The sequence below is a fragment of the Crinia signifera genome, chromosome 4 (genome assembly GCF_055691185.1).
Source record: "Crinia signifera chromosome 4, ASM5569118v1, whole genome shotgun sequence".
Taxonomy (NCBI): Eukaryota; Metazoa; Chordata; class Amphibia; order Anura; family Myobatrachidae; genus Crinia; species Crinia signifera.
In genome coordinates, this window is record NC_139220.1 from 223,712,193 (window position 1) to 223,729,656 (window position 17,464).

A 17,464-nucleotide genomic window follows, 5' to 3' on the forward strand; every position below is an offset into this window, starting at 1 on the left:
TTGTACTGTTTTTTTTTTTAGTCGAAAAGAAGAATTATTAATAAATCTACTTGTATTTATCAACCTGGCACAACGGTACTGTTGGAAGAAGATGTGTCTTCCACTTCTCCTGGTCATCCTGGCACATTCCAAATGCCACATAGCATAGCAGCGGACACAGAGCATTCCGGCAACAGTGAGGATAGCCACGAGACCAGCGATTCTGGGCGGTACTCCCATGAGTCTAATGATGAAATGAACCTGTACTCTGTTATCAGTACCACTCCACCGACACCCGACTCATTCAGCAGTCACGAATGTGGAAAAGACCCTGCCTTAAGCAAACATTAAAAACTGATCAGTGTTTATTGCAAAGGAGAATGTTCCTCAGCTGTTCCATATTCCCACAACGTTTCATGAAGAGATTCCCTTAAACCAGATATTCCAGCCATTAGTGTCTGTTCGAAGGACAATGAATGGAGCCTAAAAAACAAATGATTGTGGAATCTGGTCTCTTTCATCAAATCTATCACACTTCTCCTGCAGTATGCTCCGTTGACTAAATCTATTGACTGAAGGTTGGCTTGCTGGATAGTGAATGGATCAGAAACTCTGCCGCTTTTATGCCATTTGTCTTTGTTCTAAAGGGATGTCAAGCGGTCCCTTTGATTTATGTCTACCTCAGCTGGTCTCATGATGAACTCCATTTCGCTGCTTTACCTATATCTGTGTTTGTATGTCTCCCCAGCCTTCATCAGAGATACTTCCTAAATGTTTGTTTTTTGTAATTATAATTATTTGTATGTGTTTTGCTGTGTGATGAATGTGTTACTGAAGGAGTTGTAAAGGCAACACAGATCAATAGTCATTTCTTCGCTTTTTTTCAAATGGCCGATCATGCCATGAACCCAATAAATGAACTACTACCTCTGTATACAAGTATCCTACATAAATGAACTACTACCTCTGTAAAGAAGTATCCTACCAAAATGAACTACTACCTCTGCGAAGTATCCTACATACATAAACTACTACCTCTGTAAACAAGTATCTAAGCAGTTTAATCTCCCTACTTCCTATAACCTTGTGGAGTCCAGTATTTCTCCTCCTATATACAGGTATTTCCTGTAAGATAACACTAATAATTGTGCCTTCCAGTATCTCAGTAACGCAGATCTGCCTTATTTCATAGAATTCAGGACATTACTCAGGAGTATGACAAGATGCCTTAAACCCCAAGACTTTAGTGGAAAATGATAAATAGACTCATGCTTTTGACATGTCTCTTAGACATTCTAGGGGAGTAGACAAGAATGGCTGACAGTCTATGGCACAATGCTATATAGCTGCTGGTATCAGTATTATATGCTCTCAATCAATTATTATCTAATATTGAATATATAGAGCTCCATTATATTTTACTATAGCATATTTGATACTGAAGTCTGTGATTCTTTTTCACATCCACATATTTCTATAAAACCTCAGGGACCCTTTCACTGCTAGCCGATACATGGCATGAAGACCCAAAGCGGAAGTATTCAACTACGGTCGAATGTCAAGCCGAGTCCAAGTAACTAAATGACTATTATCGCCTGCTGCCTTTACAATTCCTGACTTATACTACCTCTTTTAAAATTGATGTGTGTGTTCATTTCCTGGAGTCGGGGAATAGTGTGTTTTTGTGTTTGTACCCCATAAATAAATGGGGCAAAATGTGACAGGGTATCATGCTAATTTTTGGTTTTGAAAGAAGATGAAGTAGGTTACTTAGTTAAGCAGTTGCTTACATTATAAAGATGTATCTGTCATCTACACACAGCGGAACAGACAGCTCTAATGTTAATATTTACGTCTACTATATGAACGTCATGCTTCAAGGCTTCAGTGTCAAACATTGGATCAGTTTACATTATGGACTGTGAGTAGATGACAGGCAAACTGTAATATAGGGCCTAACTGATGTTTGTACATAATGCTGATGATCATGCAAGTGAGTGATTGTCTTCAGACTGCGTATGCACTCTGATCACCATGTGCACGCTCCCAGGTACCTTTGTGAGGCCACTCACTGTTAGATTTGAATGCCGTGTGATTGACCGGTTGGGACTTTTTTTGGGCAGATAACTGGGAGTGGCAGCAAAAACGCAGGCTGTCACAGCCTTTTCCAGGGTGTGTAACCGCTTTCAGTTGTGATCATGTACGCAGAGAAATATATCATCAGTGTCAGTACTGCCAATCTGCATGACCATAAACTCACTAAGAAAGTCCATGTCAGTGCTGTATATGTGTATGCAGTTGCTGAGGACTCAGCCCCAGTGGGTGTCTGTGTTCTTTTCTGGGTGGCAGTATCACTTGCGGTGACTAGCAAGTCCGTAGCCTGAAAAATCTCAGCTGCGTATGCATGCGCGTACAAACATGACTTGGGCCCATAGTCTTCAAAACTAGAAATCATGTTGTACCAAAGATTGTGCTTACTTTGTAAGAGAAAAAAATAATAGTTAAAAACTAGTGTACTATTTTGTTGGCAGATATGCCAAGTAGTAGTGATTGTATTAGTGCCATTATGATATATATACAATCCACTTTCAAGACTACCTTTTAGACTTTAAATAGTCATGTTCAAAATCTTCCAAGTTCCCATTTTAGTATTTAGCTACTAGCTCTTTATTATAACAGTATTAGATGACCTATTTTTTGAACAAATTGCTTTATATGCTACAGAGAATACTCTAACCAAAGATTTCTTTTTGCGTCCTGTCTTGCTGATTGTTTAGCTTACCAAAAACACCTCGTAGTATAAAAAGTTACTTTATAGTGAGATGTTTTTGCTTTTTACTTTACTATTAATCTCTTGGATATGGTATACGCTAAACACGTAATATGCCGGTTTAACCAAAACACTTACACTTCAAATGAGTTATCCTGTGAGATAGGCATGTTAATGGGAAATATGTGCGGATGTCTTTGTCATGTGCTTTGAAGTTATCAGCCAAATAGGTCTGCTATATACAAAACGCATAAGACTTTTGTATTGATCAGTCATTAGTTAATTAAAAAATAAACAACCATAGCTGGAAATATTTTTTACAGAGTATATTGAAGGAACACATACCCCACAGTCTGAATGCGCTATTACCATGAACTAAGGAGAACATTAATGAATCAGGGTTGTCCGGCAATATCTTGAAGAGCCATTGGCCATTACAGCCTTGCAGACTCTCAGGTAACAGACAAACAATCAAAGCCGTATATATGGTACCACTAAATATAGTAAAGGTTGGGCACTGCTGCTGTAAACATTTGCTTTCTTAAGGTCAATTTGCAGTTGTATGTCTTTAGCCAGTGTGGTATAACAGTGCTATTACAACTATATTAAATGTACATGCTGCCTTCCATCACTGCACCTCACCCTCAGTCATTGTTACATTAAAACAAAACAAATTGTTTCTTTGCAAAACCACTTACATAATGCCATCTTTGTTGTATATGTCGGCAACTTTCCACTCAAGGTCAGGTTAACTTCCATTGTACATCCATATGAATAGTTCAATAATACTCTGTTATGCTGCTGAATTCCCATTACTATTCCTTTCTTGGGTAACGCTTAATACCAAAGATATTTATGGTTACGCCGGCATATTATGCAGCTGATAAGGCTTTTAAACGATGTATTGCTTTATTGTGTATTTGCCAATACTCCAAAGGAAGGAGTTGACATTACTATATAAAAGCTGCAGTTTGCTTTTTAGTATGTTTACTATGGTTTAGATTTATATAGTGAACAAAAGGAAACAACAGCATTTTTGTATTCGTATTGTGACTCTTCTCTTGAGTAATGACATCTCTCTATTGTATTGTATTTATCGCTGTGATGTTTTTTCCACTGAATTTTGGACAAAAAGATGTTTTATATATGTATATATTTAATGTACATGTTATTTCCAATGCTATTTCAATAGTGTATTAGAGGTGGGAGAGTCCTTGACAATAGCATCAGCAGGTTCAGTATTAGAATGGGCAGGATGTTTGACAGCAGTGTACTGATTGCACAGCTGCTTTATACAGTATTTCTAAGCGCAAAGCGACTGAATATGCTCAAATGGAATTATGATTAATTTACCCCGCTACTCTAAATTGTCTTATTGCCCCCAAAATCAATGGAGAATTCAGATACCTTTTTTGATTGAACGTTTAATTAAGAAACAGAACATTCAGCTTGCCATGAAAAGAAGAAAAAAAAAGTGTACGTCACTGGTAAGCGTTGCCAGAATTCTAACTGTCAGACATTTCTGCACTGTAATATATGACATGTATCTAAAAATGACGTTGACCATTTATCTATTTAGACGATCTTGTTTGTGACAGATGTAAAGGTGAAAAAATCTATGGATTGCATTAAGGTGTGTGCTGTAATCTCTGGCTATGTGTTTCGTGGCCAGCTCATAAATTTGTCAAAGTTACTTAAATGGTATGTTGCTGGCAGATACATTTTATATATCTTTTCTGTACAGAATGATTCAGAGATTGAAGTAAAAGCAAAAAAGTTACTTTGCACCATTGATAAAACCATGTTGTACTGCTGGTGGGGAAGATGTAACGCATGTAAAGAGATTTACGGTCAATGGACATTATGAGAAATCATTTCCGAAGGATATCGTTATGATTCTCCCCTTGAACTGCCTGCACTGGGTTATTCTGGTTCACTTGCAAAGGCACAATCAGTCTCTAATGGACAAAACCATATGCACTGCAGGTGGGGCTGATGTAACATGTGCAGAGAGAGTTAGATTTGGATGGGGTTCGTACTTCAAACTGATATCTATATCTATATTGCAGTTTATAAATAAAGCAGCCAGTATTTACCCTGCACAGAAACAATAAAACACCAAAATCTAACTCTCTGCACATGTTACATCAGCCCCACCTGCAGTGCATATGGTTTTGTCCATTAGAGAGTGATTGTACCTTTGCGAGTGAACCAGAATAACCCCCACAGTGCATACACACTGAACAATATCGTTCATTGGCCACATCCAGGAGCATGCTTTTGCTGAGGAGATAGTAAAAATTTGACGGCAAGTACAGAGGACAGGGGGGCCATCCTTAACAATCCGCAGGAGCACGCATTAACAATATAGTTCGTGCAGTGTAAAAGTGCATTTGTAGGCTACATGCAAAAGCAGCTAGTATTTACCCTGCACGGAAAAAGAATAAATGTATTTTCACCTAACCTCTTTTGATCCTTCTATCCTGCCTCCGTTCCTACTTATCCTGTTGTTTTTCGTTCGTCCACCCACCTATTTTTAGTATGTTAACTCTTATGAGTAGGGTCCTCCTTCCTCACGTACTCACCCTACCTCTTTACCTCACCTGTCCTCCTGTCCTGTTCTTCCCTTCCTCTACTTCTTCTTCAGTCTCCTCGACAATTTTGACACCTACTTCTGAACTGATGCTGATTTTATTTCTACCAGCTATACCCCTATTTATACTGTATTTTTCAACACACCCTGTACGTTACCTTGTCATTTGTTTTTTGTTTGCTTTGTACGGCGCTGCGGACACTTTGCGGCGCCTTATAAAAAAACATACTACTACTACTACTTTCACCCCTGGATTTGTCCTGGTGCAGACTTATTTGCTTTTTAATGCTTTGCTCCCAACTGTCAGTGTGTATCAAAGAACAACTGTCCACTTCTGCTATATACTAATAGAGAATACATGAAGTGTATGTTGAACATCGTCTAACTCAGTGCTAGCCTTCAAAAACTGTAGCAAACTAGATTTAAGTGAAATACCTGTTTGACCACATGTGGTTCTTGACAAAGCAGACAGTGTTTTCTTTTTTGTGTATACAAACAACCTCACCCAGCAAGCTATTTCCAATCTATTTGTTTTGTGAAATGTTATGACATGCTTCATATATCTAGGCAGAGAAGCTGCTGGTTTCATAAAACTTTATTTTGTAATTGAAAATGTAAGTAATTTCATATTATTTTAGATGGAACCTTGCTTTTGATCAGTTATATATGGCATTGTCATTACCTCGAAATGGAGATAGTAGGGGCAGTATTCAATGTAGATTTTTGGCATGTGCAGTGAATCCTGTTTAGGATTTGCTGCACATTCACCGTGTTCCAGAGGGCTGGAGCATTCGCTGCCAGCCCTCCCTGTCGCCCTTTTGAACGCTGCTGCCCCTGACGGTGAATTTGAACCCCTGCAGCGAATGCCGCAGGGAGCCAGGGGACGGCGACAGGCAGGGAGATGGAATTATCCCTGCCTGCACCGTAATGTTTGGGAGGGGGGGGGGCTCCTCGGGACACAGGCAGCACAAACTGCCCCCCAGGTGGGCTGGCAGGGGACGCGGGTAGGGAGCCGCTGCACTGCCTCCGCTCGTGCAAATGTAATGAGCGTGAGCAGTGAATATATGAATATGTAATGAGTGTCTCTCGGCCCCCTGCTGGCTGTTATGTGTAAATAAAAAATAAATATATATTCATGTGCACCAGGCACATGAATAAAAATAGCATGCCCCTTCACCGAAAAAAATTACTGATTTTTTTTACACCAAATAAAAAAAAATAAAAAATTAAATTTTAAAAGATAACATTCCAGTTCACCTTAAAAAGATGGTGATTGCTACACAGTAAAGCACAGCGAAAATCATGTTAAAAAGCAATTCGCCATCCTAGCATTGAATACACTCACGGCGAATCACAGTGAAAAAGCCATTGGAATTGCGGCAACTAACAAACGGCAAATTTGCTGGCATTCACTGTTCGCCGTCGGCCAAATTTGAGTGTTAAATAGGGCGAATGACTTTTCCAGTCAAAAAATTTGCCAGAGAGCACAAAAATAGGACACATTCGCCGTGAATAAACGGCGAATCAGCCTCATTGAATACTGCCCTATATATCAAAGCTTGGAGAGATTAATTTTGAATAATAAAGTATCGACCAATCAGCTCCTGTAATTTTTTCAAACACAATCTGTGAAATGTGAGGCAGAAGCTGATTGGTGGTAATTTATCTCTCAAAATTGTATCTTTCTGTGAACTTTGATAAATATACCCCTTAGACAGAATCTATGGTTAAACAAAAGTATAACAAAGATTACTGATACAGACACTGATTTCTGTAATGTCTTATGCTTGAATTCATGTAATGTGTCATGTAACCATTTGTTAAAAAGATATATGAGCACCTAACTGTAATTTTGAAGGCCTGTGTGTACAAACAAACAGTCACAAAGGTTACCTTTATCATCTATTATCTTATTAACAGTGCCCCCTAAGAATGTAATGTTATTTCAAAGACAGAATGTGGATAATGTTGTCTTTTCTTCTAATACCCAAATTGTGATTAGTATTAAACAGGTTTTGTCCCTGGAACTATAGATTGGAAAACCCAGTTTGCTATCCAAATATCTAAATATGTTTAGGGGCCCACCAACAGGGCAACCGAGAGGAATGCCGGGCCCCGGTAAAATTTTGGGGGCATGGGCTAAGTGTGGGAGGTGTGGGCACCTCCCGCACTTAGGCCACGCCCCCAAAATGTTTAGAGGAGGGTGAAAGAAAGCTCTAAAAACTGTAATCTCAGCAGCAGCACACACCTACAGCATGTGCTGTGCTGATAGCAGGCTCAGCATGACCTCGCTCTCAGTGAGGCACTTATGCTGAGCCTGCTGGCAGCACAGCACATGCTGTAGAAGTGTGTGCTGCTGTTGCTACCCCGGAGGGATGGAGGGGGAAGGTAGGGGTCGGACCAGGGCCCCTGCACGGCCCCTCCAGCAAGCCTGGGCCTGGGTAATTAGTACACCCCCCCCCCCCCCACCCCACCCTCTCGGCTGCCCTGCACACCAATTCACCTCCATGGGCTCTAATAAAAAATCTTGTCTATGGTCACAAGGGATCCGATATGATTTCCCGGCGGTCGGGATCCCGGCGGTCGGAATCCCGACACTGGAATCCCGACCGCCGAAATCCCGACAAGGGGGGGACATGGATCGCCCCCCCTTGCGGGCTCGCTGCGCTCGCCACGCAGCGGGCCCGGTGCCTCGCTACGCTCGGCACGCTATTTTATTCTCCCTCTATGGGTGTCGTGGACACCCACGGAGGGAGAAAGTTTCGGGATTTCGGCGGTCGGGATTCCAGTGTCGGGATTCCGACCGCCGGGATCCCGACCGCCGGGAAATTAACCGCATCCCGGTCACAAGTTGTCAACGGAATGGTTGATCCAAACTCAGCAACTCACTTCCATCTAGCTAGCATGAAATACCATGTTTTAAAAATACTGCTTGTACCACCAGGTGAACTAGCTCATTGAACTTGTGGAAATAATGTGGCATTATGTATGTATGTATATATACATATATATCTATAGGTAGATATATCTATAGATATATAGATATATCTATAGATATATAGATATATCTATAGATATATCTATATATTATATTCCCTTTTAGGGCCCATACACACGGGGCGACTTTAAGCTGAAAACAGCTCAGTTTACTCGTTTGAGCTGCTTTCAGCTCGAAAGTTGCCCAGTGTGTACAGGGCAGCGTTGAGCGCTGATGCGCGTTCCCGCATCATCACTGGTCCGGCTGCTCATCTAGTATTACCAGCAGATGAGCGGCGGAGTGGAAAGCTTTCCATAGTGTCCTGCTATGGAAAGCAGTTCACCCTGGGGAAAATCGCTAAAACGGGCATTGCAGTGAGCGTTTTTCAGCCCAGTGATAATGGCTCCTTAAATAAATATATCCAACTAAGAGCTACCTATCTTGGAGCAACCCCATTGTACTCCTAATGCAGGCTCCTTTCAGCCTCTCACAAGAGACAGATATATATATATATATATATATATATATATATATATATATATGTAGATGCTCACTTAGTTTAGTAATACCATTCAGGTGCATGCAGGGAGAGGTTAATATTGGGTAAGTAAAAAATGAAAAGATTGCATTGTTTTCCTCAGTTCAGTGATTTTCCCCATCATCTGTCAGCATACAGGCTGTACAAAAATGCCCAGTGTATGCACCTTTAAAGTGTTTTATTAAGACTTCTCTACACATGTATATATTTTTTTATTTTATACTGCTGCTTTCTTTCTTTTCTCTTTTTACGTAAAGGTGGCAGTGGTATTGCTATACTGTAGAGGACAGAGCTGATTTAGTTTTGTACTGATCTCAGGGGATCGGTTTTGTCCCTCTATTGTTGTGTACCTGTTGTTATCCTTGAATGGTGAATGTAACTTCTTTAATGTAGTATTGTTGAAATATGTTTCATGTTTCATGATTTTAGTTTGTCGATCAATTTTTTTTTTTTAAATGTATTTGAAGTTTTGTCTGACAGTTTATTTTATATGAGTAATTATGTGCTCCAGAAGTCTTGCCAAAAATGATAGTTGTTGTTGTTGAATTGCCAAATGTTTATGTTACTACTGTGGTAACAGTCAAAATATCAGTGTGTTGCACAGTTCAAATAAAGATTTTCTTACTGAAAGCTGAATTATGTTTTGGTGACTTTTATATTTAATACAGTAGTTTTATACTGTGCTGGCAGAATAATTTGTTTAATATATTTGTGCATCTGTAATTGGATTTATATAACCTACAAGTATGTTCTTGTAGGTTATATATATTATCGATGCATTCTTACCCTGTTTTATATTTACAGTGTGTGTAGCCCAAGGCACACAGAATATATATAACATTTACTAATGGTGAACCATTTCATTTTATACTGCACTGGACAACCCTGTAATACCGCTTTCACACTGCCAAAACGTTTCAAAAACTGGTATTTTTAAACGGAATTTAAAACGGGTCTGAGCCTTTACATTGCAATAATTACTATTTTAAATACCGTTTAAGTACCATTTACATCAGTCAACCCGTTAAATCCCCTGAACACGTTTCAAGGCAGAATTCAGGGTACAGCCTATCACAGGTCTGTAATCTGTTGTTTTTACTAAATACTGTTTCAGAGCCATTCTCACTGCATAAAAATCGGCTCTGAAATGTGTAGGACTCTGCTTTTTCACCATTTTGAAATACCGGTTGTCTTTAACCGGTAAATCAATTCTGGCGCTTTCCCACTGCAGCCTTAAATGTTTTGAAATGGGAAAAAAATGTCAATATACCGTTTAACATGTGCGGTGTGAAAGGGGTATAATATTGCATACCCTTGATTGGATAAATGGCTATAATGCATGGTAAAAGTCCGGACAGTTTGCATAAAACCATTTGTTTTGCAGCCCCTTGAACAATTCTTCTTGGTGGCTATTATAATCAGCTTACCCCATGATTGAGGATTAAAATTAACAATATATATATATATATATATATATATATATATATATATATATATATATATATATATATATATATTAGATAGATAGATAGATAGATAGATAGATAGATAGATAGATGGCTCACGGACTGGCACTCTCCTTTCACCGCCAATGAGCTGCGTATATATATGTATATGTGGAAAGAAAGAGGGCACCCTGGGGATTTTGTGGAGAAATATATATTTCAAAGCATCTGTAAGGCCAACGTTTTGTGGCTGGCACGCCCCTTTGTCAAGGCTTTCAAAAAGTGCAAAGTGAATCCTATATACATACATAAAATGTATCTATATATATTAACACTGATACACCTGATGCAGTGATTGCAGATGTTAAACGGAATTGGACAGTGTATACGGAATTCAGTGGCAAACGCAGGATTTTCAGAAGGGGGTTTCCAGAGGGGCGGAGCAAAGCACGGAGATGGACACTTAGGTGACCCAGTATATGCCGGGTCAGTTAAAGTATTATAGATAGACCAAATGTATATTAATAACACACACACACACACACACACATATATATATATATATAAATATACATACATACATACATACAGGGGCGTCAACAGCCGTGTAGACCCCTGGGCATAGCAATGTATTGGGGCACCTACCGATCCTCCAGCGGTAGGGGTGGGGGAAGCTTTGATGTCCCGCGGGTGGTAGGGGGTATTATATCAACCGCTCAGCATGTAGGGCCTGGATCAGTAATTTCCACTAATTACCCCTTTATTGCACAGATGGTGGGAGATGAGGTGGGAGAAGGGGGCATTGGGCTGAATGAAGGGGCCCTGATACATAACTTCCAGGGTGGTAGAGGATGTTTAATACACAGAGGAGGGGTGTATAGTGGAGTGGGCTTATTATTCATAATTTTGTGGTGGGAGGACAGCTTGCTTGACTGCAGATATCTCCAGTTCCCGAAAATAGATTTCTTAGATTTTAATGGAATTAAAAACTAGAGAATCCCAACTACCAAATGGTATTGGGGACTAGGGGATGATGAGTTCAGGAGGCAGAGCAATCTGCCAACGAGTATATGAAACTACCTACCAGGTGTGTGGAGCTGGAGCAGTAACCAGCTGCTGGAAGGCTGATATCTCTGGTTATGGGAACAGTAGAGACAAGCTTCTAGTGTCTATCAAAGGGGGAGAGTCCCAGCTTTTGGAATATACCATCAGGAAAACTCTACGTTAGACAGAACCTGAAATATCTGACTGGGAAAGCAATTAACAGGCTTGGATGGGGACCACTGCTTTGAAGTCAGATATCTCCGGTTTCCAAGGGCCGATTTTTAAAATTCTTGTACCCATGGAAAGAGGGGACCCTCAGCTTTCAGCCTAGGGCCCTTAGACTCATGGGGGGGTTTCTGGGTACTCAGAAACCCCCCCTGCGTGCGCTACTGGAATTGGAGATACAGAAAATGGGGCAAACGTGTTAGCGACAGAGAATAGGACATACAGAAAATGGGCCAAATATGTGAGGAAGGGGTGGAATCAGTGGTGGGTGGGGAAAGAGATGAGACAGGATACAGTCACTAGGTCGACCCTATTTAGATCGGCATGCATTGAATCGACCACCGAAGGTAAACTGGGCTTAGGTCGACACCTGAAATTGGTTGAAATGGCTAAGGTTGACTGGGTTGGAAGGTCAACACAAGCATTAGATCGACAATGGCAAGGTCAACATAAGTTTTTCACATTTTTTTTTAGCAGACACGTGCCGACATGCGATATTACATGCCCTACCATCCACTGCGGCATGGTGGGAGAATAAAATAGTGTGCCAAGCGTAGCGAGGGGATGTGGTACACTTTGACTGCGTCCATGTCGACTATTGACATTTGTGACAAAAACGTGTGAAAAACTCATGTCAACCTTTTAACTGTCGACCTAATGCTTGTGTCGATCTTCTATCCCTGTCAGCCTTAGCCAAGTCGACCTATTTTAGGTGTCCACCTAACCTTCAGATTCCATCCAATGCATGTCGACCTAAATTGGGTCGACCCAATGACCCATACCCAAGGGGACTATGGGCCTAATGTAGACCTTATTTCAGGGCAAATTTGTTCTCAAAATGGTCAAAACCATGTTCACTGCAGGTGGGGCAAATGTTACATGTGCAGAGAGGGTTATATTTGGGTGGGGTGTGTTCAAACTGAAATCTAATTTGCTGTTTAAAAGTAAAGCAGTCAGTATTTACCCTGCACAGAAACAAACCAACTCTCCAAAATCTAACTCTCTCTGGATATGTTACATCTGCCCCCTGCAGTGCACATGGTTTTGACCATTTTGAGAACAAATTTGCCCTGAAATAAGGTCTACATTAGGCCCATAGTCCCCTTGGGTATGCGATCAGGTCTGAATTAGGCCCTATGTACTATCTGCTGAGCGCAAAGGACTCTAAAGACCACCATACACAATGCGATTTTGGATCGCATGTGATCCTGCCGCCCAGGAAGGTATTCTGGCTTTCTAATGCTAATGGGCAGCATGTGGTACAGCCTTCAAACCTTTCATTTGCCACAAAGCGCAGTTTAGGAACCGCTGAATTATTGAACTGTAATTGTCTGTTTGTTCAGTATGCATTACAAGGTATCTCATCGCAAAGGTGAGTCACATGTGACACCCAAGAACTAATTTTATATTTATTTATACTAAAGAGATGTTCTAGTGTGCTGCTCAACCTACACATCAATTTCATACTTATTGACTTTTAAAAATCCCTCTCTGGGAGAAGCCTGGAGTGAAGAATCTGAGCACTTTGGTGGGCGGGGCTGGATTGTGACATCATTAATCCCCTCCCCGTCATGACAAAATTATGTGATTTGCAGGTCCGTGGTGAATGGGTGGGGCTAAAATAATAAGTTCATGTCTTTTAAGGCTCCCATACACTGGGTCTGACTTGTCCTTAGGACAAGTCGGACCAGTTTACCCTTGAAAGACCCCCGGCAGCTGCCCGGGAGGCTGTTTACGATTTGGCACTTCAAATTATGCATGCAATAAATCGCATGCCATTTATTGCATGTATATCCCTGGGGAGCTGGCGGGGGGCGGGCAGTAGGGGTCCCTCTGCGGCGCTGGTCAGTGGGTCCGGTGGATGGGAACTGAGTGAGTAGCACTATTCGCCGAGCGTTGGCGCAGGAAGCGCTGCTGAATTTGAAAACACTGGCCGGACACTAATTGGCTGTGATTCAGTGTTTTCAAATTCAGCAGCGCTTCCCGTGCCGTCGCCTGGTGAATAGCGCTACTCACGTAGTTCCCATCTGCCGGACCCGCTGACCAGTGCTGCACAGGGACCCCACTGCCCACCCCATGCTGCTTCCCAGCCGCTGCTGCCCGCCCCACTCCACTTCCAAGCCACCACTGCCCAACCACGCCACCCAACCAGCTGCCCGGACCCTGCAGCCCGCCACACGCCGCACACGTAGGAGGTCCCAGGACGGGTGGTTGGATGGCCAGCAGATCCCACAACCTGCTCGGGTCTTATGCGCACGGGACCATGCAGCGGACCTGAAGGGACATCAAACCGAGCCGATTCGTTGCAATCTTCCCAAATCGGCTTGGTGCATGGGCACCTTTAGCCCCCTACCCTATACTCGGACCTGCAATTTCAGCAATTGTCTCCCCAATCTACTTTCACTAGGAAGCGAGTGGGATGTGGGCAAAGCACCCACTCTTCCATGGGGTGGGGGACTACCCTACAAAAATAGAGTTCTCTTCAACTTTTGGTAAAATAGGTAAGTATGATCAATTTGTGATCAAGATAGAACATGCTTATCCAAACCTTCTCCTTCATACACCCATACAGGATACTCTTATGCTGCTTTCACATGACAAAGTGAAGGTTTGCACCGGGACTTTGAAGCGGGTCAGTCCCGGCTCGAACCTTCATTTTGGGATGTTGACATCCCCACAGCGAACTAATCTATGATCAAGATAGAACAATATGTTTATCCAAACCTTCTCCTTAATACACCCATACAGGATACTCTTATTCTGCTTTCACATGACAAATTGAAGGTTCGCACCGGGACTTTGAAACGGGTCAGTCCCGGCGGGAACCTTCATTCTGGGATGTTCACATCCCCACAGCGAACCAGCAATAATGCCGGTTCGCTGACGTCATCTGGGGGGCGTGACGGGGAGTTGGCACGTCATCGGGGGAGGAGGCAGCACTTAGAGCTCCAATCGCTGCCTCCTCCATAGTGTGAACGGGAAACGGGTCTCTCGACCCGTTTAACCCGTTCACATCGCCAAGCAATATGGCAACAAACCGGTAAGGACTCTGCTTTTTTACCGGTTCGTTTTGCTGTGTTTTCGGGAAAATGGTAACCCCTTTCACGTCGCACTAATTACCGGGTCAAAACGGCTTGTATCCGGTAATTAGTTACGATGTGAAAGGGGTATTACTGTCAGTAAACGGATAGGACACTTTAGCATTGAGGGGTAGATTTATTATAGCGGCGCTAAAAGCGCCGCTATAACACTTCCTGCTTTGCCTCAGTAGCGAGGTGAAGCAGGAGGGGAGAGCGACAAGATCTACTAAGATCTTGCCTCCGAAGCAGGGGAGCATTAACTCCCCCCTCCGGCGATGTCCCCTCCAGCTGACAGCGAGTCAGTTAACACTGACGCGCTGTCTCCTTCCCCCCGGCCGGCTGGACTGCGCATGCATGGGATCTTGCTACTCACGCGAGATCCCCAGCGCAGCTCAGAGCCAGCAGCAGGGACAGCGCTGTCCCTGCTGTAGGCATAGGGCATCGCCGTCTGCAGCTGTCGAAGTCGATAGCTGGAGGCGGCGGAACAGTCAGCAATGCTGACCGTTCATAAATTAGGCAGCAGGCAGGCGCACACTACGAAATATCGTAGCTGCGCTATGCCTCCTGCCCCACACCGCCGCACATTAGACACCCACTCAGCGGGTGTCATAGATCATGGGAAGCGCTATATCATGCCATAAGGCACGGGGATAGCGCATATTCCCCTAATCGTTTGTTAATAAATCTACCCCTGAAATTGTTGTAAATCTGCAGCTTTGCCATTAAATAATTGAATCATACTAAGTGCATCTTATATATGCAGCAGGAATAATACATACTAGGGCAGTGGTGTCAAACTCATGGTCCTCTAGCTGTTGTGGAAGTACACATCCCAGCATGCCCTGCCACAGATGTAATTGATGGATTGCTAAAACTGTGGCAGGGCATGCTAGGACGTATAGTTCCACAACAGCTGGAGGGCCATGAGTTTGACACCACTGTACTAGAGGCATACCATCAAGTATAAAGCATCAGGTATATAAAAAAAAAAAAAAACCCTAAATCTATCTCAACAAGTAAAGGCACTTCATAACAGTATAGAATGAAAGAGTTTTTTTTCCAGCTCTTACACAGATAAAGTGAAAGATATATTTTACTTTATATTCTAGTGTGTATGCTTGATGTTGTAATGATGTGCACCTAAGCGCGTCATCAACTATCCCCTCCCATGTCCAGCATGTCCGGACGAGGGAGGTCCTCGTTATCGCTCCCCCCACCTTTGCTCACCTCGGAGCCGGCATTGGCAAGTGCGTTTGTGCTAGCCAATGCCGGCACCGTGCCACAGCTGATATTGGCATCAGTAGGGTCACCTAGTGTGTATGGGGGCTTTACTTTATTCCCAAATCAGAATCAGGTCCTGGGTTTCTAGCACCAATCAGTCACATTGGGTTTAATTGTGTGTTTTATACAGTACAGACACACACACACAATTGTGCAATTTCCTGACAGTCTGAAGGTGCCCACACACTCAGATGTGCGCATAATAAAATCTTTTCTCCGTCCTGGACAAAAGATTTCAGGCAAGCGCACATCTTTACCAAAGATTTTTCTTAAGATCCCGTGTGCGTTCCTATGGATCTTTTGTTAAATCTTCTGATCTTTTGTGCAGCACGTAAGATCAGAAGATTCAGCTAAAGATCCACGGGAGCACGCATCGGTAAACATTGAATGATATATCGGCCGATTTATCGGAAATCGGCCAATAGGCCCAAAAATCGTTCTAGTGTGTGGGCACCTTAACACAGTAGAAGCTGTAGTTATGTCATGTCTTCCCTGATGATACGGTCTTTAGTTCTGCACCTAAGGGCATAGTTGCCTACCCTCCTGCATTCTGCAGGAGACTCCCTGAAATAGCAGCAATGTCTCTCTCTCCCTCATTTCACCTAGCCCACATTACGCTGTTACATTTTGGGGGGGGGGGGGGGGAAGGAATGAGAGATAGATACATTTACATTGAATCATCAGCACCATAGCTGCCTACCCTCCTGCATTCTGCAGGAGACTCCCTGAAATAACAGCAATCTCCCTCTCTCCCTCATTAGTCTAGCAATCTCCCTCATGTCACCTAGCCCACATTACACTGTTACATTTTTTGGGAAAAAAGGAAATAGATATAGATAAATTTATATTGAATCGTCAGCACCATTTCCATTCCCAGCACTTTACCAAGCACAGTATATCTTACTAACTGCTTTGGGGCTCATTTACATTTGGATATGTCATTTTAAAAGATTCCTCTCAGATGTAGTAGCACACACCCACACTTCTAGGTGCCATGTGCACAATCTGTTTTCACAATCTCTCCATATATGGAACTAGACACGCCCTTTAAATGGAGCATGACATGCCCCCTCAATGGGGTACTGTGCAAAATTTTTACTACCAACCATAATCTCCCTGAAACTAGTTTTCAAAAGTAGGCAAGTATGACCTGAGGGAATTACTTATTTGTCCATAAGGTTCCAAAGCTTGAATGTAACAAGTTATAAAGCATATTTGCTCAGTTGTGTCTGCATAAGTACACAATCAACATGTTTTATAGCGCTACATTACTGTCCTGCTGCTTTCACACCGCAAAAACGGCATTGACCCAGTAATTTAAAATGTTTTTTTTTTTTAAATGGGTCAGACAGCCTTAACCCCGTTCCCACATCTTAAACGGCATTTTACCCCTTTGATGCTGCTTTCAGACCGCATATCTGGCTTTGACCCTGTATTTGGAAACGTTTCCAAAAACGGGTCTGCCAGCTAAAACCCCTTTCACACCGCAGCACTTAAACGGTATATTACCGTTTAAGTGCCGATTTTTTGAC

The 17,464-nt window shown here is 42.4% G+C and overlaps 1 protein-coding gene across 1 annotated transcript in view; it reads left to right on the forward strand.

Annotated features, from left to right (window-relative positions):
* The window catches only part of PRTG (protogenin), a 128,891-nt gene extending 124,201 nt beyond the window's left edge, over positions 1-4,690 (forward strand). Inside the window, exon 20 of the mRNA XM_083183864.1 lies at positions 22-4,690. Coding sequence (XP_083039990.1) covers positions 22-330 — 309 coding nt within the window. The 3' untranslated portion in view covers positions 331-4,690. The remainder of the gene's footprint in view (positions 1-21) is intronic.
* The last annotated feature ends 12,774 nt before the right edge of the window (positions 4,691-17,464 follow it).